Below are 25,456 nucleotides of genomic sequence, written 5' to 3'. Positions count from 1 at the left end.
GGGAAAGCAGTCAAGGATGGCCCAAAGTATTGGGACCCTGCACCCACACTGGAGACCAGAAAGAAGCTCCTGGCTCCTGGCTTCGTATGGGCTCAGCTCCAGCCGTTGCAGCCACATGGGAAGTGAACCAGCAGATGGAAGATCTTTTCTGTCTCTCCTTCTCTGTAAAATCTGCCTTTCCAATAAAAATCTTTTAAAAATTCTCAATGATATTTTATAAGGAGTACCTACATTTTCACTGCTCTATGATTATGTAGCCAGCTTGACTGTGCCCAACATTGTTGTGTACAACTTAAGTTTATGGGCAACTTACGAGATTTTCGGGAGAATTCTAAAAAGTTCAGTGCAGGTAAGGGGAGCAGGAAGGAAGGGACTCCAGAGCCCTTTCCAGAGTGTTCGCACAAGGTGTGCTACTGTGGCGTTTCCAGAAATGAGCCTCTTTAGCCCTGGATGCCTTTAGGGGCGCAGCAGTGCACGGAAGGGTTGGGAGGCCTTGCCCTGTCTGACCCATCGACTCTGGCAGGATGCGGGCGCACAGGCCCGGCGGGAACTGCAGCTGGACGCCGGCCGGGGCGGGGCGCGCCGCCGGCTCCTCCTACGCGCCAGCCACCCCAACCACCGCGCAGGCCCCAGGAAGAGGAGGTGGAGGAGCAAGCGTGGCGTCGCTGCCCGCATGGATCCCAACCTGCGCTTCTGGATTGCCGAACGCCAAGTACGGCTCGGGCCCTGCGCGTCTGGGGACAGGTCGGGTGGGGGCCGCGCCGTGTGGCACGGGGCTGGCCAGGTGACCTTGGGCAGGCCACGTGGTTGCCCTGCGGGCACGCCTTTCCTCCACCCCAAATGGCCTTGGATGAGCACCGCCCGCCTCCCGGTTGGAGGCGAAGGCGCCTAGTATGTTGCGGTGCAGCAGCGTGCCCCGGGTGGCACTCCACAAGGTGACCCTCAGTAGGATCCCAGTGGAGAATTCCGGGCAGCTGCTGAGCAGCAGAGTTTGCTAGGAGCCCTCACCTTGCTGGCTCCCACAGGCGGCCTTGGGGAGGCGGAGCCGGTGGAGCGGAAGCCCTGGCCACTCTGCCCAATAGAAATAGGATGAGAGCCTTTCAAGTGCTGGAGCCTGGCAAACACCGGGAAGACAGGTGCTATGGGTTGTAATAGGACAGCCTGCTCAAGAGGGGCGCTAATGAGCGTTTCAGAGAATGATCAGTACATATTCGGGTATAAAGGCTTACAGATGCTGGGGCGCATCTCGGTTTAGGCCAGCCCTGTTTCCCCGGCAATCATTTCCTTTCAGACCTTTTGACTCCTGGGCTTCTTTCATTTTTAGGTGAATTTGAGGAGGGACAGAGAGCTCAAATTGCTGGATGTTGCTAAATGGTGAAGCTGCAGCCATTGCTTGAAGCTTGAGGGCTTGGAGCAAACCAGGCTCCTTACTCCAGAGTGAGCCTGGATGCACTCATTCAGTTCCTGTTTTTTGGAAGATTTGTTTTTATTAATTGAAAGGCCAAGGGATAGAGATCTGCCCTCCATCTCCCATTAGTGAGCCTGAAACTGCTTCTGGGTCTCCCATGTGGGCAGCAGGGGCCCAGCATCCGGGCCATCCTCCTCGGCTTTCCCAGGTGTACACACAGGGATCTGGATCGGAAACAGAGCAGCCGGGACTCAAATGAGCATTCTGATACGGGCTACTTAATCTGTCTGCCACTACACAGGCCCCAGCAACTATTAAAAATATATATATTTGTTTTCATTGGAAAGGCAGATTTACAGAGAGACAGAAAGGTCCTCCATCCACCAATTTACTTCTTACATGGCTACAACGCTGTAGCTGAACTGCTCTGAAGCCAGGAGCCAGGGACCTCCTCCATGTCTCCCACGCAGGTGCAGGGTCCCAAGGCTTTGGGCCGTCCTCTGCTGCTTTCCCAGGCTGTAAGCAGGGAGCTGAATGGAACGTGGAGCAGCTGGGATGTGAACTGGCATCTGTATGCGATGCTGACCCTTGGGGGTGGAGGACTGGCCTGTTGACCCATCAGGCCTCAGGCCCCAGCAGTTTTACTCTGAGACACTGAGACCGCACAGAGTGCTGAGTCCTGTCCTGCCCTTCCGGGCCTCAGCTTCCTCACCTGTGAAATGGGCGTGTTGTGAGGATTCCAGGAAATGGGCTTGGGTGTGCTCTCCATGAATGTCAACTGTTGTATTACCATGTGTCCCTCCTGCTGCCTCTAACCTCTCTGATGCCTTTTTTTGAAGTCTTTCGTGCGAAGATTTCTTCAGTGGACGGAAATACTAGATCCTACAAATTTAGTCCTCTCGGTTGTAAGTATTCTTTTTGGAGATAGTGCGTTTCGTGTTTTACTTTGCAACTTGAAGACCGTGACCCTGTAAAAAGCAGTTGAGGTGACAGACACTTCATGTGTTGATTGTTTTTGAAGGAGTGTGTTAGGTTGGAAAGCAGATAAAGAACAGTGCATCTGTTTAATACCACGCCTGGTTCAGGTGCTGGGGGCTAAAAGAGAATCTACATGGTTGTTCTGTATGGATGAGGCGGGCTGGGCACACACCTTGGCTGGGGCTCTAAGGGAACTGGGAACACTTGGGGTGGCAGCTGAGCCAGGAGGGGCAGCACCGACTCAACAGGCAAAGGCGACTGCAGGCAGAGCCATGGGCAGCAGAGCTGATCACCTCGGCCTGGAGCTTAGAGTGCAGGGCCCGACTCAGGTCTTACAGAGCCTTGTCTGTCCCTCATGTCCGTGATGGGCAGGGATGGGGTTGTGTCCCACAGGTCTTTGGTAGCCCTGTGGAGAGTGATGGGACTCAGGGCAGGGCTGTCACTCCGGGACGGCTTGTTTGACCTCATGATGGGTGAAGATTTCGGGCTGCAGAGGGGTTACCCTTAGGACCAGACCCTCCACCGCTTGCGTCCTGAGGCTCCAAGGAGCAACCCGAATGCCTGTGTGTGTTGGAGAACAGCATGGTGTGGGGTGCTTATGGTGCGGGTGATGCGTGGCTGTTAACACTGAAGAGCCGGTTATCAATGTAACATTAAATGGAAGTGACTGATGCCTGTGCTAGATAATAGGAAGTTCAAGGTATGTCAAATATAGCACTTTGCATGAATGGAACAAATGGAAGCCCTTCATTTATGGGTATATGTTCAGGATGAGGCCACTTTAAGAAGTTCATGGAAAATGGAATTCAACATATTTGATAGAGTGTATAGGTACAAGAGTTAAGATGCTGGGTGGGGCACTCACCCCTTTTTGGGTACCTGGGTTTGGGTTTCTGGGCTCTGCTCCCTGCTGATGCATGTTCTGGGTCATGGAGCAAGTGTGTGAGTCCCTGCCATGTATGTGGGGAACCTGGTTGGATTTCCTGGCTCCTGAGTATGTGGGGGATTGAACCAAATAATTTATTTCTTAAAGAAAAAGTGTTTTGTTATATAGATTTTTTAAAAACCAACTTGAAATTCATGCATCGTTTCTTCTTAATATACTGTTTCCATGAACTTTTCGAAGAGCCCACATACACATGTGTGTACAATGTAGACAGATGTGCACTGGACGACATACGCTGGCCTCCGTGGCTGGCAGGTCCCACTGAGGGCCACACAGGCGTGGGAGCTATCAGCAACTGTCTGGTTGTTGCTTCTGGGTGGCCATGCCTACTGTTCCTGAGCCCACTGCGATCAGAGTACAGAGGGCAGCAGGAGAGAGGGTTGTGTGCAGCCGTGGAGGAAGCGGGGAGAGCAAGCAGGAGCCAGGGAGGCTGGGTGCTGCAGGGAGAACAGGTGTGCTGTGGCTGACACACAGCCTATGCTGGTGAGCAAGTTGTGAGTCCTGAACTATGGCTCAGCCTCTTCTCGATTCTGTGATTACAGGAGAAAATAGAAAAGTCGCGGCAACTACTGTTCACCAATGGCGATGCCTCCAAACCTGACTCAGCAGACTGCGGGGTAGGTGTTGGGTACCCAGGTGTCCGGTCACGGCTGGGTGCAGCCATCTCCCTTGGTGTCCATGGGACAGTGGCTCCAGCCAAGCCTGCACCTCCCACAGATACCCAAATCCACTGATACTCAAGTCCCTTTTATAAAATGATATAAAGTGTGGCCTGTGTTGGGGTGCCGTAGGTGAAGCTGCCATGTGCAGTGCTAGCATCTGTGTTAGAGTCCTGGTTCAGGTCCCGCTGCTCTGGGTTTTTTGTTGTTGTTAATTTTATGGTATAATTATGGAGGGCCTGAAATTCCCATGCGTCTCTGTTTCTGATCTACCCTCCTGCTACTGCATTTGTGAAGACAGCAAAGGATGGTACAAGTACGTGGGCTCAGGTCAATCGTGTGGAAGACAAGCATGGAGTTCCTAGCTCCTGGCTTTGGCCCAGCTGGACCCTCGCTGTTGACGGCATCTTGGTAGTGAAATAGTGAATGAAAATCTTCCTCTCTTCCTCTCCTTGTGCCTGCCTTTCAAGTAAATAAATTTTGAAATAAAAAATAAAGTGGCCTGGGCCCAGCACAATAGTGTAACAATTAAGTTCTTGCCTTGAACACACTGGGATCCCATATGGGCACAGGTTCTAATCGCAGTGGCCCTACTTCCCATCCAGCTCCCTGTTGTGGCCTGGGAAAGCAGTCGAGGACGGCCCAAGGCTTTGGGACCCTGCACCCGCGTGGGAGACCTGGAAAAGGTTCCTGGTTCCCGGCTTCGGATCGGCGCAGCACTGGCCGTAGCGCTCACTTGGGGAGTGAATCATGGGACAGAAGAGCTTCCTCTCTGTCTCTCCTCCTCTGTGTATATCTGACTTTGTAATAAAATAAATAAATCTTTAAAAAAAAAAATAAATAAATCTTAAAAAAAAAAAAAAGGCGGGGCCCTGGGGCAGCCTGGGGCAGGCTCGCAAGTTTAACTTGTTCTTCCCAGAGCCGCCTGGGGCCTCTGTGCCCGCAGTGTGCCGCTCTTGCAAGTGAGTTGGCTCCTGGCATGGTGTCATGGGCTGCCATGAACGGGGGCAGCTGGTCTCTGGGACTCACTGAGGGGTCCCTCAGGGGCCTGTCTTCTTTGGGGCTGGAACATCAGGTCAGTTTCTTCAAGCATCTCTTTGTTAGGGTTTTTTTTATAAATTCACTTTTTATTTTTTATTATTTTTTAAATGTATTTGGAAGGCAGAGCCATAGAGAGGAGAAACAGATCTTCCATCTCCTGGTTCGCTCCCCAAATGGCCGTAACAGCCAGGGCTAGGCCGGATTTCAAGTAGGAGCTGGGAACTCTGTCCTAATCTCTTGGGTGGGTGCAGGAGACCGAAGTACTTGAGGTCGTTGTCTGCTTTCTTCCCATGCACATTAGCAGGAATTCGGGCTGGAAATGGAGTAGCCAGAACTCAAACTGGTTCTCTGGCATGGGACAGTGGTATTGCCGTCAGCGACGTAACCTACTGTGGCACAATGCCAGCCCTGCAGATTACTTGTTTTTGCCCCACCCACATTGAAGAGAGCAGCTCCAGCCTCTGTCTGGAAAGGTGGTACCAAGCTGGCACCAGCAACAAGTCTAACCAGGAGGCATTCCCTGCCAGGCTGCCTTTTTTTTTTTAATATTTGTTTTATTTTTATTGGAAAGGCAGATATACAGAGAGAAGGAGATAAAGAGAGAAAGATCCCCCATCCACTGGTTCACTTCTCCAGTGGCTGCAAAGGCCAGAGCTGCGCCGATCTGAAGCCAGGAGCCAGGAGCTTTTTCCCAGTTTCCCATGAGGGTGCAGGGTCCCAAGGCTTTGGGCCATCCTTGACTGCTTTCCCAGGCGACAAGCAGGGAGCTGGATGGGAAGTGGAGCAGCCGGAACACAAACCGGCACCTGGGTATCCTGGCAGACGCAAGGCAAGGACTTTAGGCTCTAGGTTATCACACTGGACCCCAGGCTGCCTTTTGAAGCTGTTATTTGTTATTCCTCTTTTTAGGTACAGGAAGCATGGAAAAGGAGTCTTGTAAGTTTCATCCCCTTTCTAATTTTTAAATTTCTCTAAGAAAACAAAAGCGAGCGTTCCACTCAGCTTCCGTGTCACCTTGTAGTCGACGGTGCATCCCGACAGCGGCAAGCTGATCCCTGTTCTTTTCCGGCCGGCGGGTGAGTTGGCTCCGCTTGTCAGAAGCAGGTGGGGAAGACAGCAAGACTGCTCACTGGTTTCAGTGTTGTTTTCCTAGAAGGATGTCAGTTGGTGAATCAGAAAAGCTCAGCTTAGAAAGAATGATGGCGAGTGGTTAAGATGTGTTTTGGGTGGCCAGGATCTCCTGTTCATGCCTCGGTTGAACACCCAGCTGTGCTCCCGATATTCCAGCCTCCCACTCACGCACATCCCGGGAGGCAGCAGGTGACGGCTCAGATAGGCCGTCCCTGCCACCCACTGGAGACTCAGAACAAGCACCAGGCGCTCTCCCTGCTCCAGCCACAGCTGCTGCAGACATTGGCAGAGTAAACCAAAGAATGGAAGATCTTGGTCTCTCTGCCTTTCAAATAAGAAATAAATAAAATGTAAACAGAACGGTTAGGGGGGCTGGGATTGAGGGTGGAGAGAATCAGGTATGGAGTGCGGAGCCGGGTGCTGGGCTGCGGGAAGCGGGGTTGTAGGAAGCGGAGCTCTGGGAAGTGGGACTCTGGGAAGCCGGGCTCTGGGAAGCGGGGCCCAGACCGTGGGGTTGGGGGGGAATCCTGCCCTGCTCAGTCAGTTCCTGTGAACATGGCAGAACTAGTGTGATGGAAGGAAAACTGAGTTTGTGGCTCGTCCTTGTGTCGCTAAGGGTGGTGTGTGGGAGAACATTTGAGTTGTCCCGGGAACCAGGACTGGAAGAGGGGGCCGGTCTCTGTCAAGGTTGGTCTGAGCCGTGCTGCTTTGGTCATTTGCCCTGTTCATGCAGGTCTTATTGGGAAGCTAAGAGCAGCCAGATGACCTTGGAGGCATGTGCCACCTGCCCTGGGATCCTGGGAGGGGGTCGTGGAGGGTGGTGCCCGTGGGCTGTGGCTGTGGCCGTCCCTGATGCCTCTTCTCTTCCTGCCAGCTTTCTTGCCTCTTACGGCGCCCCTGGTGAGTGAGCCGCCGGCTGCCTCCCTCCTGACCCCTGTGAGCCTTTAGTTCCTGGCTGTGCTGAAACATGCTCATGTACCCCTCCTGTGATCCATGTCTGATCCTGTATCTATCCCCACCTAGCTGGTGCCCGGGCCTCTCGGGGTCACCATGTCACACAATCCTCCTTACTTTAAAACTCTATTATGCATGAAGAACCTGACTGGTCACAGCCCACGTGTCGTGGGACCTGCTGTGCCCAGGTCCGCCACGTCTAGCCCCTCACCTGCAGTCACCACCAAGGAGCCCACCTGCCTGGGCTCCCAGGAAGAGCCTCTGGTCACAACACTGGCCTGTCACCTGTCCCGTGTCTGCCTCCCTTGGTGGATGTGCCCTGCAGAGTTGTCCTGCTGGACTATAGACTTTAGGGGACAGGACCCCTGGGTATCCCAAGTATCCTTGGAGCCTCAGCGTTGCTAGCTTAGTGCCAGCTTGGCCACTGTCTGGCACTGCCATGCACGCACCTTCCTGTCCTGCCCAGCTCAGTCCCTGTCTGCTCTGGAAAGTTCTTTCCTCTTGCAAGCTTGCCCTCCTCTTTTTGTCTTCTTTCTTCTTAAAGATGTTTTTCTCCATGATGCCAGCGAGAGGGCTGAAGTCACTGGTTTTACCCCAGGTGAGCAGCGGTTCCATTTTGGGATTTGTGATTCTGTTGTTTGCAACTGAGATGTGACCGGGTGCCCTTGTCGCCCTCCATAGGTTTCCTTCTATGCCTACATGTCAGCCTTCAACATTGTCAATGGCAACACCAGCTACGTACGTATCCCAGAGCCTTCTGTGGGTCTCTGCATTTTTTATTTTACTTAGAAAAAAATTTTTTTTAACTTTTGAGATAGCGTATTTCTAATTGACATTAAGGTCCAACACTCAATACTCCACTACACAGAATTCCACCCATAGAAAAAGACCAGAGTTCAGCAGGAGTAGAGGGCAGGGCTTGAGCAAGGACCAACTGATCCCACCATTCTATGCAGTGTTACAGGCCTCGCACAATGCTTAATCATCTGCTTCAAAATTTATACTTGTTTTCTGGAATAAAATTATTTTTAAAACTCTCAAATAATCAAATGAGGAAAATGTTTATTCTTTTCTTTTTAAAGATGTATTTATTTTTGGGCACAGTATGGTAGCCTAGTGGCCAAAGTCCTTGCCTGGCACACTCCAGAAACCGATATGGGCACCAGTTCTAAACCCAGCTGCTCCACTTCCCATCTGGCCCTTTGCTTGTGGCCTGGGAAAGCAGTCAACCTTTCTTTGGGACCCTGCACCCACGTGGGAGACCTGGAAGAAGCTCCTGGCTCCTGGCTTTGGATCAGCTCAGTTCCAGTCGTTGCGACCACTTGGGGAGTGAATCATTAGACAGAAGATGCTTCTCTAAGTAGTTCCTTCTCTCTTGTATGTCTGCCTTTCCAATAAAAGTAAATGCATCAGGCCCGGTGTGATAGCCTAGTGGTTAAAGTCCTCACCTTGCACGCGCCAGAATCCCTTATGGTCACCGGTTCCTGCTTCCCACCCATCTCCCTGCTTGTGACCCGGGAAAGCAGTCAAAGACAGCCCAAATCCTTGGGACCCTGCACTTACATGGGAGACCTGCAAGAGCTCCTGGTTCCTGGCTTGGGATTGGCTCAGCTCCAGCCATTGCACTCACTGGGGAGTGAACCATCAGATGGAGGATCTTCCTCTCTGTCTCTCCTCCTCTCTGTGTATCTGCCTTTCCAATAAAATTTTAAAAATATAAATAAATCTTTAAAAATGTATCTATTTTTGTTGAAAGGGTAGATCAGATTTATAGAGAAGAGACACAGAAAAAGATTTTCCATCTGCTGATTCACTCCCCAAGTGGCCACAATGGCCAGGACTGAGCCAATCCTAAGCCAGGTGCCAGGAACTTCTTCCAGGTCTTCCACGTGGGTACAGGGTGCCACGGCTTTGGGCCATCCTCGACTGCCCTCCTAAGCCACAGGCAGGGAGCTAAATGGGAAGTGGAGCAACTGGGACACAAACCAGTGCCATATGGCAACCTGGCACTTGCAAGGCAAAGATTTAGCCATTGAGCCATTGCGTTGGACTGAAAAAATGTCTTTTGTACATTTGATCTTTGCCAAAGGCCAAGAAGCGATAAAAAAAAGTCTGTTCTATATTGTGCATTTCTATGTAGTTTTTTGCATGCTTAGGAAAATTATTCTGGGCCCAATGCAGTAGCCTAGTGGCTAAGATCCTTTCCTTGAACAAGCCGAGATCCCATATGGGTGCTGGTTTGTATTCCGGCGGTCTCGATTCCCATACAGGCTCCCTACTTGTGGCCTGGGAAAGCAGTAGAGGATGGCCCAAAGCTTTGGGCTCCTGTAACCACGTGGGAGACCTGGAAGAAGCCCCTGGCTCCTGGCTTTGGATCGGCTCAGCTCTGACCGTTGCGGTCACTTGGGGAGTGAATCATTGGGTGGATGACTTTCCTCTCTGTCTTTCCTCCTCTCTGTGTATCTGACTTTTCAATGAAAATAAATAAATCCTTAAAGAAAAAAAAAAATTATTCTTGCTGAAGAAATTTGTGATCTGTGTTAAATACTTATGTTTTTAATTTGGGTTTACTTATTTATTTACTTATTTGAAAGTTAGAGTTTTAGGAGTATGATGAGGGAGGGAAAGAGAGAGAGATTTTCTATCTGCTGGTTCAATCCCCAAATGGCTTCAGTAGTCAGGGCTGGACCAGGCTGAAGCCAACAGCCAGTGGCTTCATGTGGGTCACCCATGTGGTTTCAGGGGCTGAAACCTTGGGCCATTTTGCACTGCTTTTACAAGGAACTGGATGGGAAGTGGAGCAGCCAGGGCTTGAATCATCGCCCATAAGGGATGCCAGCACCATATTGGCTGCTTAACCCACTGTAACACAACCACAACTGTTATTTCTGCAACTGTTATTTCTCCTTAGAGCCACAGTTCCCTGGAGAGCATGTTTGTTGGGGCAGGAGCCTTTGTTTCTTCAGCCTTCTTTGGGGTAGGTGTGTTACACCCTGATGGATCCTTTCTTCCTCAGCATCAAACAAACAAACAAACAAACAAAAAACTGTTCTGATTGCTTGTTCATCCTATTATGTTGCAACTTAAACAGTTCAGAATGTACGACTAGGAAGCATGGGAAAATCACCTGTCGTCTTGTCATCCCCAAATAATCAGGTTAATAGTCGGGGTTTCCAGGGGAATACACCTGTTCCCATATCCACAGATGTGCACCTGCAGGCTCAGCCCACCTTGGACTGGAACAGACACTATGTTTCCTGTTTCCTCCTCGGGGCAATGCCTCCTGCAGTAAGAACCAAAGCAGAAGCATCCGAGAGCCCTGGCTGGTGACAGGAGCCGAATCAGGCCTGGTGCTGTGCTGTTGACTGTGTGTTCAGCTGAAGGTTGGGTCGCAGGCACTAATGCTCATTTTCTCCTGTTTTCTAGTTAATTCCTCATTTGGCCCGAATGAGGTATCCCCTGGATAACCTGCTGGTCAAAAGAGTCTTGCCTGTCGTCTTCATCGGTGAGCAGAAGCTCTGGGAGCAGGTGCCCTGGGCTGTCTTTGTGTCTCTGAGCTTTTCCAGTGGGTCCCTTGGCCACCGTGTGACCTGTGATACCTGCCATTGGCAGCCTGCCAGGGCCCCCAGACCCACATCAGGGTTTAGTCTTAAAAGATGATATTTTCTGTCCCCTTTGGTGGTCCCAGGGTGACTGCAATATACAAGTGACTTTTTAAGTTTTTATTAGAGGGCCTGGCGCAGTGGCCTAGCAGCTAAAGTCCTCTCCTTGAATGTGCCGGGATCCCATATGGGCGCCGGTTCTAATCCCAGCAGCTCCACTTCCCATCCAGCTCCCTGCTTGTGACCTGGGAAAGCAGTTGACAATGGCTGAAAGTCTTGGGCCCTTGTACCCGTGTGGGAGACCTGGAGGAAGTTCCTGGCTCCTGGCTTAGGATCTGCGCAGTACCGGCCGTTGCAGTCACTTTTGGAGTGAATCATCGGACGGTAGATCTTCCTCTCTGTCTCTCCTCCTCTCTATGTATCTGACTTTGCAATAAAAATAAAATAGATCTTGGGCTCGGCAGCGTGGCCTGGTGGCTAAGGTCCTCGCCTTGATCCCATATGGCCGCTGTTTCTAATCCCGGCGGCTCCACTTCCTCTCTGTCTCTCCTCCTCTCAGTATATCTGACTTTGTAATAAAAATGGAATAAATCTTTAAAAAAATAATAATAAATAAATAAATAAATAAAATAGATCTTTAAAAAAACAAACAAAAAAGTTTTTATTAGAAAGGCAGATCTGCAGAGAGGAGAGACAAAAAGATCTTCCATGTACTGGTTCATTCCCTAAATGGCCGCAAATGGCTGGAACTGGGCTGTTTTGAAGCCAGGAGCTTCCGCTGGTTCTGCCACACAAGTACAGGGGCCTGTGGCTTTGGGTCATCCTCTGCTGCCTCTTCAAGCCATAAGGAGGGAGCTCAGTTGGAAGTGGAGCAGCCAGGCAAGAACCAGCATGCAAATGTTATGCTGGCACTTGCTGGAGGAAGATTGGCCAGTTGAGCCATTGTGGCAGCACCACAAGTGCTGTTTAGAGATTGGCCATACAAGCCCTTTGCATACCTTATTTCACTTAATCCTGACAGCTGTTCATAGGCAGGAACTAGCAGGAGTCTCTTACAGATGTCCATCTGTAGACTAAGGCCCAGGCAAGTTCAACAGCTCGTCCAGGGTCCTGGGGCGAGCGCGTGGGATTCCCAGTGCGGTCCTCACACTTCACGGGGAGTAACAGAGATCCCTGCTGCGCTGCCTGCGTGCCCTTGGGTTGTGCTTCGGAGCTGGCGGTGGGAACATGCCGTCTGAGCAGCTGGCAAGAGGCCGTCAGCTGGGGAAGCTGCAGGATGTGATTCCATGGGCGTACACAGAGATGGGGGCTGCATTCCCAGGACTCTGCAGTTTCGCTTAAACCTGCTGTGGAGCAGGGCTGAGCCCTGGGCTGTGGTCACCTCTGCAGTCAGTGGCAGGTGACCCTGGGAAGGGAGCTCCAAGTGACAGACCTCTGAAAAGATATCCCTTTGGTGGATCCAAAACTCATCCTGCTCATCTTCTACACCCACAGCCCAAGTGAGCGGGCTAAATGTTTTTGCATCCCGAAGCTTCGAGCCTGTTCGTGGGATTGAGGTGATGGACAAGGAAGGCAACGTCCTCGGCCAGTCCAGAAGAGCGGGGAAGAAGGTAAGGGAAGTTGGTGGAGCTGTCGCTGTGGCCCCTGTGGGCCAAGAACGGACGGTCCTGCTCATGAGCCAGGGACAGCCTCGTGTGTACTCTTGACCCTACCATCCCGTGTAGACAGCTGGGTTCCCAAAGGAAGCTGAACTCCTGGGATGGAGGTACTCACCTGCTCAGTACTTTACCTTGAGGAGTTAGTTTGTGCCTTGGGGTGGGGTGGGAGGCCAGCTGGAATGCTCAGGGCTGGGCTGGGCGCTCAGGCACTGGGCTGTCCTCTGGGAAACTTACGTGTTTGGTGGCTTTTCCAGCTGACGGGGTGGGGTGTGTCCCCATGGGGGAGAGTGACGCAAGCACACTTAGCTGACATCCTGTGGTGAAATGGCACCACCCAGCAACTGTCGTTCACAATTTAAAGAAGTGATTGCATGTGTGCCAGGCTGACGTCACAGAAGAGCGTTTAGCACGGACTCCCTCGTAGAGTGGGAGATCTTGTTCTAAGATCTGATGTATCCATCTGAAAGGCAGAGTAACAGGGAGGCTGGGGCAGCTGGGGCTGGACCAGGCTGAACCCAGGAGCCCAGAACTCCATCCAGGTTCCTGTCTGGGTGGCAGGGGCCAAGTTCTTGTGGAGTCTGCTGTTGCCTTTTCCTGGGAGCGTTAGCAGGGAATTGAACGGGCAACGGAGCAGCCAAGACAGAACTGGTTGCAGGCATCAGCTTAACTGGCTGCTCTACAACATGGGACCGTGAGTGGGAAAGCTTGCTCGTCAACTTGAGCCAGGTGTATTCTTCCGTAGGGCAGACTACCCTCCCCCACACTTCGTTATGAAGGATTCTTGACATTCATTTGTGCATTTTTTTTAGCCATCCCTCAGCTCAGAATCTGGTTAGCAGAGCTGCACGATGACCCATGAGGTGCCTGCGCAGTATTCCTGCTGTGCTCTCTGCAGTAGCATGACTCCATTTTCTCAGTGAATTACAACAGGGGCAGAGTAGTTATAAATAATTAGAAATTCCAATATGGGCTTGACTATATGCACCACATGAAAGACTAATTTTTCATAGTTTTATGGGGGTTAGTAAATTATGTACTATAAGATTCACCTGAAATAAGGGTATAGTCTGATGAATTTTAGCCGACTTAAAGCCATGTGGCCAGCACCAAAGTTCAGTTATAGAACATTTTCATCACCCTGAACCCTCCCGGTATGCCTGCCTAGTCAGCTGCGGTCCAGAGGAGCAGCCACCTGCTCTGCATCTCCCTAGAGAGTTCATCCGTGAGAGTCAGGGCAGCAGCCATTGGTCTGGCTGCTCTCGCTCGTGCTGTCTGGCAGCCGCTTGTTCCTGTTACTGCCGCGTGACATCCAGTGCGTGGATGTGCTGTGATCTGTTTGTTCCCTGGGAGGTTGGCACTTGATGGTGTCTAGCTTTGGCCATAGAACATAACGCTGCTCCACACATGGACTCTAGACACTATGTGCACTTGCGTTTGTTTCCGCCTGTGGGTGTGAGTATGGCCGGGAACTGTGCTCAAAGCCCAAGAGTGGAGAGCAAGGTGGTGTTTAGTCCTGGTGTTTAGTCCACCCGGGGCTGCCCAGCGCTGCCCGCCCACCTGCCTGCGGGACTTGTGCTGGCCTCTGGGCACCCAGCCCTCTCCTGTGGGCATCCCTTCCCTCCTGGGCTGCCCGTGGGCAGTGGCCTCAGGCCCTGTAGGTTATCTGGAGCCCATCTCCCCTGCAGGGACTCGATGTGGGTGAGGCCCAGTTTAGAGCAAGAGTTGGTGATCTGCTTTCAGCATGAGAGTGAAGTGTATGTTTCTGTTCTGAAAGGAGCTTCTCCAGCTGTGCGTAAGCACCTGCCTTCCTTTATTGCCCTGTCGTGGGAAAGTTTATGTTCTTTGGCTAGAATTTCAGAAAGTGCGTAACCAGCGGTATCTGATTGTAACAGGGCCCCTCTGACCCTGTTTCAAGGAAGCTGGCCCGTGTGGTTTTGCCACCGTGTGGCACCCTGGGAAGTGTCTGCTAGAGCCCCTGATGACGAGTGTCCTGTTGGGAATGTAGCCCGTGTGTGTGGACACAGCTGATTTTGTCCCTGAAGCGGTCATCATTAACTCCGCTCCCCAGCGCTGGCTGCCCTTGTGGGGGCAGGGCAAAGTACATCGCTGGAGGTCCTGCGTGGCTCCACTGCCGGGCCGTAGCGTGAGCGGAGAGCCGGTCCCAGGTGAATGGCTGCAGCCCAGTCACCGAGGCTGCAGCTGAAAGACTGGAGCTCCAGGCAGGGCAGGGACTGGCACCTGTCTGCTGTGAACCGAACCCTCTGCAGCTTGTGGACTTGTCTTGCCCTGGGCTGGATCCTGAAGGCAACACGTAAGCTCTTCGAGAGCCAAATTTTCCTTTAACTGGCCCTAAAAATCTGTGGTTTTCTGCATATATAATTATACAGTAAATTATATGCTCAAATGTGTCATATACCAGGCTGGTATGTGGCGTGGTGGTGAAATGCCCACATCCCACAGTGCAGTGCCTGCCTTCAGGTTCTACCTCTGCTCCCAGCTGCCTGCTAACTGGGTCCCTGCTGGCCATGCGGGAAAGCCGGAGTGAGTTCCTGCCTTGTCACTTCAGCCTGATTCAGCCTTGGTCGTGATGGGTGGGGAATAAACTAGGGAGTTCTGTCTAGTGAACAAACAGTGGTTTTTGTTTGTTTGTTTGATTGATTGATTTTTAGAGATGTATTTATTTTTATAAATGGCAGATTTTACAGAGAGGAAAGACAGAGAAATAGATCTTTTATCCACTGGTTCACTCCCCAAGTGACCACAACGTCCGGGGCTGTGCCAATCTCAAACCAGGAGCCTGGAACTTCCTCCAGGTCTCCCATGCAGGTGCAGGGTCCCAAGACTTTGAGACAAGTCACAAAGCAGGGAGCTGGATGGGAAGTGGAACAGCCGGGATATGCACTAGTGCCTGTATGGGATCTTGGTGTATGCAAGGTAGGAGTTGGGCACTAGGCTATTGCCCAGGGCCAGAAAGAGTGTTTACTATGTAGTTTCATGTTTAGCGTAAGGACTCAGGCAGTACAGCCAGTGATGGCGGAGTGAGGTAAGCTGTAGATACTGATACACATGCAACAGTGTTTGACGGCACTGCATTTTAATGATAGATAGGCAGTTAGGGACAGACAGGCGAGCCCTGGCATACTCAGAGCTGGGCTTCCAAGCATTCCTCCACCATAGGATGGAGTCCCCTGGGGAGCCATTCAGCATGGTTGGGGGGCAGTGGCAGAGTACTGGGTGGGGAGAGCAGGATCCCAGAGTGGCCCCCAGCATTCCTGCCAGCGAGGCTACCGTTTGGTTCTGCACCAGAACCCTCTGTGCCTGCCTTGTGCACACGTGGGAAACATAGTTGGGCTATCTAGCTGGCTGACAGAGATCACTGTGGGATGAGGGGACTCCCCAGCTGCTCCCACAGATTTGTGGCCTGGGAAGAGTGAGCATGAGGTGCCTCTGTTGGAGTTGTGCAAAAATTTTTTTGCACATGAGAAGGGAGAGCTGCTGCGTGTGTATGTATCTTGAGTGGGAGCTCTGCGTGTGTGTGTGTGTGTGTGTGTCTCAGGCAGGAGCTGTGTGTGTGTGTGTATGTGTATTTGTGTGTGTGTGTGTGTGTGTGTCTTGGGCAGGAGCTGTGTGTGTGCATGTATGTGTATTGTGTGCATGTGTGTGTGGCAGGAGCTGTGTATATGTGTGTGTGTGGCAGGAGCCGTGTATGTGTGTGCATGTGTGTGTGTGGCAAGAGCTGTGTGTGTGTGTGTGTGTGGCAGGAGCCGTGTGTGTGTGTGTGGCAAGAGCTATGTGTGTGTGTGTGGCAAGAGCTGTGTGCATGTGTGTGTGCGTGTCAGGAGCTGTGTCTGTGTGTGTGTGTGTGTGTGGCAAGAGCTGTGTATGTGCGTGTGTGTGGCAGGAGCCGTGTATGTGTGTGTGTGTGGCAGGAGCCGTGTATGTGTGTGTGTGTGTGTGGCAGGAGCCGTGTATGTGTGTGCATGTGTGTGTGTGGCAGGAGCCGTGTATGTGTGTGTGTGTGGCAGGAGCCGTGTGTGTGTGTGTGTGTGTGTGTGGCAGGAGCCGTGTATGTGTGTGCATGTGTGTGTGTGTGGCAGGAGCCGTGTATGTGTGTGTGTGTGTGGCAGGAGCCGTGTATGTGTGTGTGTGTGTGTGTGTGTGGCAGGAGCCGTGTATGTGTGTGTGTGTGGCAGGAGCCGTGTGTGTGTGGCAGGAGCCGTGTATGTGTGTGCATGTGTGTGTGTGTGGCAGGAGCCGTGTATGTGTGTGTGTGGCAGGAGCCATGTGTGTGTGTGTGTGTGGCAGGAGCTGTGTATGTGTGTGCATGTGTGTGTGTGTGGCAGGAGCCGTGTATGTGTGTGTGTGTGTGTGTGTGTGGCAGGAGCCGTAGGGCCCCTGGGAATGCACTTGCTGTCCGTGCTAAGCCACTTTGCTTCATCTCCACCAGGCCGTGAGAGAAACAGCGCTGTCCAGGGCGGTGCTCTTTGGGAGCTCAGCTTTGATTCCCGAGGTCTTCGTGTACTTCTTCAAGCGGTAAGGGGTACACTCATCTCCCTGGAGAGTGATCCCCCAGGTGGCAAGGGCATGCCTCAGTGACCTCCACAGATTCTGTCATTACACTGGGGTGGGGTGACAATGGGGCAGGCAGGTTGGAACACCAGAAGTTCAAATTCCAGTTAGCCTGGCACTGCCTAGCAGGGCTCTGTGTCCTTGGCGTGGACACAGAGGCTCATGCCCTTTCTTCTAGAATGATCTACAACTATCCCATCTCCAAGGTGCTATGAACAGTGCTCCAGCCTCCCCCCACCAATGCTGATACTACTTCGCAGCACAGTCCAAATTAGCCCAAGTGCCCCCGACTCACCAGACAATCCTTGCTTGTGAGGATGGTCTAGAAGGGGCAAGGGATCCGCCGGGGCCTCTGGGTGCTGCTCCACCTGCAGGAGCTGAGGCCAGAAGGGACTTGTGCAGGTGTAGGTCCAGGCAGGGGCAGGCAGTGGAGCCCCCGGCAGCCCTGGCAGAAGCTTCACTACAGGATGCTCCCCACTTCCTCGCCTCCGTGGTGTTGGCCTGACCTCTGGCTGCCCTGCCCTGGACTTGCTTCTCCATGTGGTGCGAGACATGAGCACCCAGCACTTCCAGTTTGTACCCTGCTTCCCTCCGTCCGCCTCTATCGTAGACATTAACACAGCAAACCACGTCACAGGTCAGAGGCTCCCAGGGGAGCAGTTTTGTCTCTTTTAAATATTTATTTTTGGGGGCCCCAGCTCGGTGGCCTAGCCTTGAATGCACCAGGATCCCATATGGGCGCCAGTTCTAATCCCAGCAGCTCCACTTCCCATCCAGCTCCCTGCCTGTGGCCTGGGAAAGCAGTCGAGGACGGCCCAAAGCCTTCGTTCCTGCACCCGCGTGGGAGACCTGGAGGAAGTTCCTGGCTCCTGGCTTCGGATCTGCGCAGCACCGGCCGTTGCAGTCATTTGGGGAGTGAATCATGGGACGGAAGATGTTCCCCTCTGTCTCTCCTCTTCTCTGTATATCTGACTTTGCAATTAAAAAAAATAAATACAAGAAATATTTATGTTTTGGAGACAGAGACAAAGTGTTCCTCCCCAGATACCTGCAGCAATGGAGCAGGGGCTGCAAGCCGGGAATTCTCTCCAGCTTGTCCATCTCTTGCACTGTCACTGCTGCCTCCCAGCGTCAGCGTAAGCAGGAAGTGGCAGTGGGGAGCCAGAGCTGGCACTCCCTTGTGGGATATGGAGCCCCAGGCCCCTCCCAGGTTCACACTCGGTGGGCACGCTGGGTCACATGCCTGTTGCTGCTCCAGTGTGACAAGTCCAGGAAGCTTCTGCTGGAGCTGCACATGGGCCCTGTTTCCCGGAAGCAGGAGCAGTGTGCAGGTCAGGCCACGCCCTGCCTTCTCATGGGTGATGGGGCTGGCTGAGTGCAGACACCTGCTCAGTCAGGCACTTCCTGGACCAGGAGGACCTCAAAGTTGGAACTCTTGTGACAGCTGGGATTCTGTTGTGCATGGTGCAGGCTGCCTAATGGCTCCCAGTGGGCATAGGAGCGGGCCAGCTGGTGACCTCACAGATGTGCCATCCCAGAGCTGCCATATGATCCTTGTGGCAGTGACCTTCGCAGATCTTTGTGTGTGAAAACAACGCAGGGCTCAAAGGGAGAAAAGGGCTGGCTGAGGAAACACAGTTGTAGAACCTCATCCAGGTCACAGAGCTGCTGACCAAGTTCAATGTCAAGGTCAGAATGTCCTTCCCGGGTCAATAATGCATAGGCTCTAGAATCTCTGATCCATCACTTTTTCTTTTAAAGATTTATTTATTTGAAAGGCAGAATTACTGGGAGAGAGGGAGATCTTTCATCCCCTGGCTCACTCCCCAAATGGCCACAGGGCCGGAGCTGAGTCAGGCTGAATTCAGAAGCCTGGAGCTCCAGCAGGGTCTCCAAAATGGATGGCAAGAGCCCATGTTCCTGGCATTAGCCGGGAGCTGGAGCAGAGGCGGAATAGCTGGCACTCACACCAGCACCTTGATGTGGGGTGCTGGTGTGCCAGGCCACAGCTTAGCTCACTGTGCCACAGCACGGGCCGCCCTGGCCTGTCCACTTTTTTTTTTTTTTTAAGATTTTATTATTAGTGGAAAGCTGGATAAACAGAGAGGAGGAGAGACAGAGAGGAAGATCTTCCGTCCCATGATTCACTCCCCAAGTGAGCCGCAACAGGCTGGTGTACGCCGATCCGAAGCCGGGAACCAGGAACCTTTTCCAGGTCTCCCACGCGGGTGCAGTGTCCCAATGCCTTGGGCCGTCCTCGACTGCTTTCCCAGGCCACAAGCAGGGAGCTGGATGGGAAGTGGAGCTGCCAGGATTAGAACCGGCGCCCATATGGGATCCCGGGGCGTTCAAGGCTAGGCCACGCCGCCGGGCCCAGCCTGTCCACTTTGAGCTGTGTTTGTGCAATGACAATGCAGACTTCCCAAGGTTGGGGGCCTACCAGTGTGGGAGGTACTCAGCACCGCGCCTCACACATCTCGAGCCGCTCAGCCCATGCGGCTTGCCTTGCCTTTCTGGGGACCAAGTGGGGACCAAGGCGTGGGCCTGTGGGTACAGGCCAGGCGGGATTAGCCACCCCTGGCAAGGCCAACCAGGAAGAGCCCAGCCCTGTTATCCTGCTGCCCTCCTGAGCTTCACTTTGTCTCCTGTAGGACCCAGGTTTTCCTGAAAAGCCCCCAGTCGTTGTGGCCCCTGAAGCTGTCCTGTACCATCCTGGCCATGGGACTGATGGTGCCAGGTTCTTTAAGCTTGTTTCCACAGGTCGGCCGGGTGAGTGTTCCCCCTCCCCCTGCCCCATCCCAGTCAAAGTTTTCTTGTGTATCTTGTGGTTGCAACAGTAAAACAAATAAATAAGATTCTTCTTTTAATGTTTATTTATTTTTATTATTTTTTTAAATTTAGTTTCGATGCTGATGATTGCACAGTTGAGAAAGATGCATGCCCAAGTGGACCATGGAGTAGGGTGGGAAGGGTCGAGGAATAGGGCAAGGTGGGTGAGACCATTATTTCCAATTTTCTTTTTCTTTTTCCTGTATCTGGAGGAAGGATGGAGAGAAGGGAAAAAGCTGCAAGATTTATTTGTTTTTATTGTAGTTAGAATTACAGAGAGAGAATCTTCCACATGCTGGTTCACTCTACAGATGGCTGCAACAGCTAGAGCTGAGCCCATTCGAAGCCAGGAGCCAGGAGCTTCTTCCCGGTCTCCCACACGGGTGCAGGGTTCCAAAGCTTTGGGCCGTCCTCAACTGCTTTCCCAGGCCACAGGCAGGGAGCTGGATGGGAAGTGGAGCAGCAGGGACACAAACCAGTATTTATATGGGAACAGGGCTTGTTACATCTAAGTGTAACACTAATCCATTTACTTAGAAAACATGACTTCTGGGCCCAGCTCGGTGACCTAGTGGCTAAAAGTCCTCACCTTAAGGCGCTGGGATCCCATATGGGTACCATTTCTAATCCCAGCCGCTCCACTTCCCATCCACTTCCCTGCTTGTGGCCTGGGAGGGCAGTTGAGGAAGGCCCAAAGCCTTGGGACCCTGTACCCGTGTGGGAGACCTGGAAGAAGCTCCTGGCTCCTGGCTTCAGATCAGCTCAGTTCCAGCCATTGTGGTCACTTAGGGAGTGAATCAGCAGACAGAAGATCTTCCTCTCTGTCTCTCCTCCTCTATATATGACTTTGCAGTAAACATAAAATAAATCTTAAAAAAAAAACACAAAAACATGGCTTCTGATTGCATCAGCGCCCGCACATAAAGCTAGGGTAGCCCTTTTACAGAAGCCTTTCCAGGTGGTGGGATTTCTGGTTGCTGGGATCTAGTTAGTTCTCTCTCCCTCTCTCTCAAAATTTTAAAACACAAGGAGGGCCCGGAGCAGTAGCCTAGTGGCTAAAGTCCTCACCTTGCATGCGCTCCATCCCATATGGATGCTGGTTCATATCCCAGCTGCTCCACTTCCCTTCCAGCTCCCTGCACGTGTCTTGGGAAGGCAGTAGAAGATGGCCCAAACTGTTGGGACTGCACATAGGAGATCTGGAGGAAGGTCCTCGCTCCTGCTTGCGGATCAGTTCAGCTCCAGCTCTTGCGGTCACTTAGGGAGTGAACCAGCGGATGGAAGATCTTTCTGTCTCTCCTCCTTCTCTCTGCAAATTTGACTTTCCAATTAAAAAAAAAGAAAAGATTCAAGGAAACACGTCACTCCTCTGTGGGAGATGCTTATAGAAATAAGATCAGCAATTATGCATGGTGCTTGCAGGTGTGAACACATGAGGGCATGTTACATTTTTTTCTACCTTTGTTTATATATATATTTTAAAGATTTATTTATTTTTATTACAAAGTCAGATATACAGAGAGGAGAGACAGAGAGGAAGATCTTTCGTCCCATGATTCACTCCCCAAGTGACTACCATAGCCAGTGCTGCGCCGATCCGAAGCCAGGAACCAGGAACCTCCTCCGGGTCTCCCACGCGGGTGCAGTGTCCCAATGCATTGGGCTGTCCTCGACTGCTTTCCCAGGCCACAAGCAGGGAGCTGGATGGGAAGTGGAGCTGCCGGGATTAGAACCGGCGCCCATATGGGATCCCGGGGCGTTCAAGGCGAGGACTTTAGCCGCTAGGCCACGCTGCTGGGCCAAATAATTTTTTTTTTTTTTTTTTTTAAGGCTCAAAAGGAGAATTTTATTTTACTTTAAAGACTTAAATACATATAAAGTCAAGCAACAAATTTCATAGCAATAACTCTGAAGTCTGTTTTGTCTGCTGATATGAATTCTCATGTACCAAGCAATTCTGGAATGGTTAGACATCTAATATGTATGACTTTGTCCTGTGTAATCATTAGAATTTTTATAATTTAATCATTATATATTTTTAAATGCATGTTTTTTCTTATAAGTATGTAGCTTAGTTGGTCTTTCTAGAATTAAACTAGCTGGCATGTTTTTGCTATGTACTAGGCATCACTGGGGAAGACTGAGATAGTTGCCTCTGGAAAGTGTGTGTACTCAGTCCATCTGAGCAGTGTGCCTTTGGTTTGCAGATCGAGCGTGCCAAGCTGGAGGAGGATATCCAATCATTGACTGAAGAAGCAGAACTCTTCTATCACAGGGGCGTGTAGCGGCTCATCTCACCTGCCGACCTTCCTCTCAGGGAGGTTCCAGCTTAGAGACCTCTGCCAGTGGGCTTCCAGAGATGCCACAGGCACCTGTGACAGGTGCCTTGTGATGCCACGTGCTCAGAGAGTTGGCCAGGCCAGCCAGGTCTGGACTTTTGAGGCTGCCAGAGGAGCAGCAGGCAGGTGGGTGATGGGAGAGTCAGCCTGGGAAAAGAAAACTGAAATTACTAATAAACTTGTCTGAGAACTTGGACAAATGAAGTGAATGACCATCCATGCTCAGGACATGCTCAGGTGTTAGGGTGGTCACCCATCTCAAGAGGGACATGGTGAACTTCGGCTGAAGCCTCCTGCCCACATACACCTGCTTTCCCACTCAGCGTCCCGTGTTGTGGACAACTCCGGACGCCTTTGCCAGCCTCCTCCCAGCTCCTTCTTCCTCCTCATTGTTAAAAAAACCTTGGCTGCTCTCACCACGAAAGCCAAGGCTAAGGGCCAGCAGTATCCTCCACTGGCAAACCTCCCTGCATCCATAGGCAGTATCCCCGTGTGGTCAGTTGTCCGCCAGGTTTTGGGTCTTCCTCTATGGCTTGTGGTCCTTTCTGGTTCCAGCCTCCTGCTGGCTTCTTCATGTCATTTTTTTTTCTGTTTTTTTTTTTTTTTTATAAGATTTATTATTATTGGAAAGCCGGATATACAGAGAGGAGGAGAGACAGAGAGGAAGATCTTCCGTCCGATGATTCACTCCCCAAGTGAGCCGCAATGGGCCGGTGCTGCGCCGATCCTAAGCCGGGAACCAGGAACCTCTTCCAGGTCTCCCACGCGGGTGCAGGGTCCCAAAGCCTTGGGCTGTCGACTGCTTTCCCAGGCCACAAGCAGGGAGCTGGATGGGAAGTGGAGCTGCGGGATTAGAACCGGTGCCCATATGGGATCCCGGGGCGTTCAAGGTGAGGACTTTAGCCGCTAGGCCACGTCGCCGGGCCCCATGTCATTTTTTTAAAGCTTTTTTTTTTTAAGATTTATTTTTATTGGAAAGGCAGATATACAGAGAAGAGAGACAGAGAGGAAGATCTTCCGTCCGATGATTCACTCCAAAAGTGACTGCAACGGCCAGTGCCACGCTGATCTGAAGCCAGGAGCCAGGAACTTCTTTCCAGGTCTCCCACACGGATGCAGGGTCCCAAGGCTTTGGGCCGTCCTCAACTGCTTTCCCAGGCCACAAGCAGGGAGCTGGATGGGAAGTGGAGCAGCTGGGATTAGAACCGGTGCCCATATGGGATCCCGGGGCGTTCAAGGTAAAGATCCCAACCACTACGCTATCGCGCCAGACCCTCTTCATGTCATTTTAGCTGCTCCAAATTTTCAAGATTGCTTAAGAAAGAAATGTGCTCACTGGGAGTTGTAAGTGATGGCTCCTCGTGCCCCATGCCATCTCCGTTCCTAGATTCGACCTGACCCTGCCCTTCTGGTGAGGGCATTTGGGGAATGAACCAGCAGGTGGAAGATCTTTCTCTGTCTCCACCTTTCAAATAAATAAAGAAGTGTTGAATAAATTGCTACAGTTACCCGGCCTATTGGAAAAGCATGAGCAAGGTAACTGTTAAGCCTTGTGGTTAAGCTGCCCTATCCTGTTCTGGGCATCTGGATTCAGTTCCTGGCTCCAGGCCTTCCTGCCAGTGCAGGCCCCAAGCCGGCAGTAACGCCTCAAGTGATTAGGTCTGCGCCACCCACACTGGAGTCGTGTTCTGTGTCCTGGCTTCCAGCTTTACTGTAAGGACATTTGGGGAGTGAACCAGCAGATGGGAGCTCTGTCTTTGCCATTCAAATAAATCAGCAGAAAAGAAAAAGAAAACCCCCTGCTTATAGTCAGACTGGAGTTGTCTGTCCTGTCTCCTGCCCCTTCGTGGTCATCCATGACCATGGATGCTGCAACCTGCTGGGCTTCTGACTTCCCACAGCACCACGAACTGCACGCATCCGCACTGGAGACTGGCTCTCTATGCTGGGAAACTGTACCGCCACTGAACCAGCTGTGTCTCTCCCTGCTCTGCCCGTCCCTCCGTGTACCCCTCCCTAACTCAGCGGGATGGGGCCCAGTCCCAGATTTTGCTCGATGTGGCTGCCGCTGCCTGGCTTGATGCAACAGCGCTCTCTGCTGGTCCTGCTCCCTCCTGCCGCCCAGCCCCCTCTATGCGTTGCCCAGCTTGTCTTAGACCACACTGGCTGAGAAGCCTTCAGTAGCCCTGGAGTCAGGAATAAGCCGACCCTCACCCCAGCGGACAAGGGCCTTTACCTTCTGACACTGGCTCTCCCAGCGCTGGACCCACGTCCAGCTCCTCACAGGGAGCTGTGATTCCTCCAGACCTTCATGCAGGCTGTTCCCTCTGCTTACCTTCAGGTCTTCTGTGGACACCAATCGCTGCTTCTGGGAGGCCTCCCAGGAGGCGTGGTATTGAATTAGGTGTTCCTGCTATGTGCTCTCATAGTACCCTACTTCCTATGTCTGGTCTAGCTCTGACCACGCTATTGCAAAAGCCACTAGTGGGTCCTGTCCTCCTACAGGCCACTCAAGCCTCCAGAGCAGCTCCTGCCTTGCCCATGAGAGCCCCTGGACCGCACACAGGGTATAGACAGCACCCACCCCTCCTGTGTGAGCGGTGCTTCCAGAATGTCCTACTCCCAGTGGCCAAAGCAAGCACCATGACTTTCAGTTGTTCCTGGGCCAGAAAGACGGCTTTTTCCAGACCGGGTCCCCACAATCTATAGACAGAATGGGTGTGCATGAGCTGTCATGTGGCTTGGTCCAGCCGCAGGCTCACACTAAGAAAAATGCAGAGAACCAGATAGTCAGAGATTGCAGATAGAGGCTGGGTGGCTGGAGGGGAGAGAAGGACCCAGGCGGGGTGGCAGTTGGAGGAAAGGGGTTCCGTTCTGACACACCAGGAGATTTAGGGGGAAGAGGGTACAATTCTCAACTAAAACTGTGTGGAGTATCAAAATATTTTCATTTTATTTGTACAGCATAAATTTATAATTTTAACAATTTTGTTAACTAATAATGCCCAAAGAAAGGGTGAGAAATGTTAGTATTCATGTTCATAAAGTGCAGGTGTCAATCCCAGCTGGTTGCCTTAGTAAACTCATTTTGGAGCCTCCCCTCTTCCCACCCAAAGGAGCGGGACAAGGCTAAATTTTATCCAAGAAAAAGCAAAAGTTCAAGCAAACATACGTGTTTCCAGGTAAGACTTTGAAGACAACAGTACTGAGTGAAAAATCATCTTTCCACAAGAACAGAAACACATGGACTAGAATGACAAGCAGATAGCTTAGACCTCCATGCTTACTCGGCTTCCAAGGTCTCCAAGTTTGAAAAAGGGGTACCTACGTGGACAATGACAG

At 51.9% G+C, this 25,456-nt stretch overlaps 1 protein-coding gene across 3 annotated transcripts; it reads left to right on the top strand.

Annotated features, from left to right (window-relative positions):
• The first annotated feature begins 589 nt into the window (after positions 1-589).
• SFXN4 (sideroflexin 4) lies at positions 590-22,308 on the top strand. 3 transcript variants are annotated; one of them, XM_058671582.1, is made up of 14 exons: positions 590-712; positions 2,248-2,313; positions 3,875-3,949; positions 5,942-5,968; positions 6,054-6,108; positions 7,038-7,063; positions 7,662-7,715; positions 7,799-7,855; positions 10,029-10,094; positions 10,544-10,622; positions 12,214-12,329; positions 16,825-16,910; positions 19,598-19,715; positions 21,983-22,308. In XM_058671582.1, the coding sequence occupies exons 1-14, from the start codon at positions 674-676 to the stop codon at positions 22,058-22,060; spliced, it is 942 nt and encodes a 313-aa protein (XP_058527565.1). In that variant the 5' UTR covers positions 590-673; the 3' UTR covers positions 22,061-22,308. The 3 variants fall into 3 exon arrangements, with proteins under 3 accessions (XP_058527565.1, XP_058527566.1, XP_058527567.1); XM_058671583.1 differs by lacking the exons at positions 2,248-2,313; positions 3,875-3,949 and having other exon boundaries at positions 617-712; XM_058671584.1 differs by lacking the exons at positions 590-712; positions 2,248-2,313; positions 3,875-3,949; positions 5,942-5,968; positions 6,054-6,108 and adding an exon at positions 6,140-6,199.
• The last annotated feature ends 3,148 nt before the right edge of the window (positions 22,309-25,456 follow it).

Source organism: Ochotona princeps, chromosome 13 (assembly GCF_030435755.1).
Source record: "Ochotona princeps isolate mOchPri1 chromosome 13, mOchPri1.hap1, whole genome shotgun sequence".
Taxonomy (NCBI): Eukaryota; Metazoa; Chordata; class Mammalia; order Lagomorpha; family Ochotonidae; genus Ochotona; species Ochotona princeps.
Note: the sequence above shows the minus strand (reverse complement) of the source record. Positions and strands in the feature narration are given on the sequence as shown.

What these genes read in the sequence shown, in the direction of transcription:
- SFXN4 (XM_058671582.1), top strand. Translation starts at nt 674, where the DNA reads ATGGATCCCAACCTGCGCTTCTGGATTGCCGAACGCCAA. An exon ending in TGCCTCTTACGGCGCCCCTG is followed by an intron (nt 7,064 to 7,661) that starts GTGAGTGAGCCG and finishes TTCTTCTTAAAG; the next exon opens with ATGTTTTTCTCCATGATGCC. An exon ending in TTTCTTCAGCCTTCTTTGGG is followed by an intron (nt 10,095 to 10,543) that starts GTAGGTGTGTTA and finishes CCTGTTTTCTAG; the next exon opens with TTAATTCCTCATTTGGCCCG.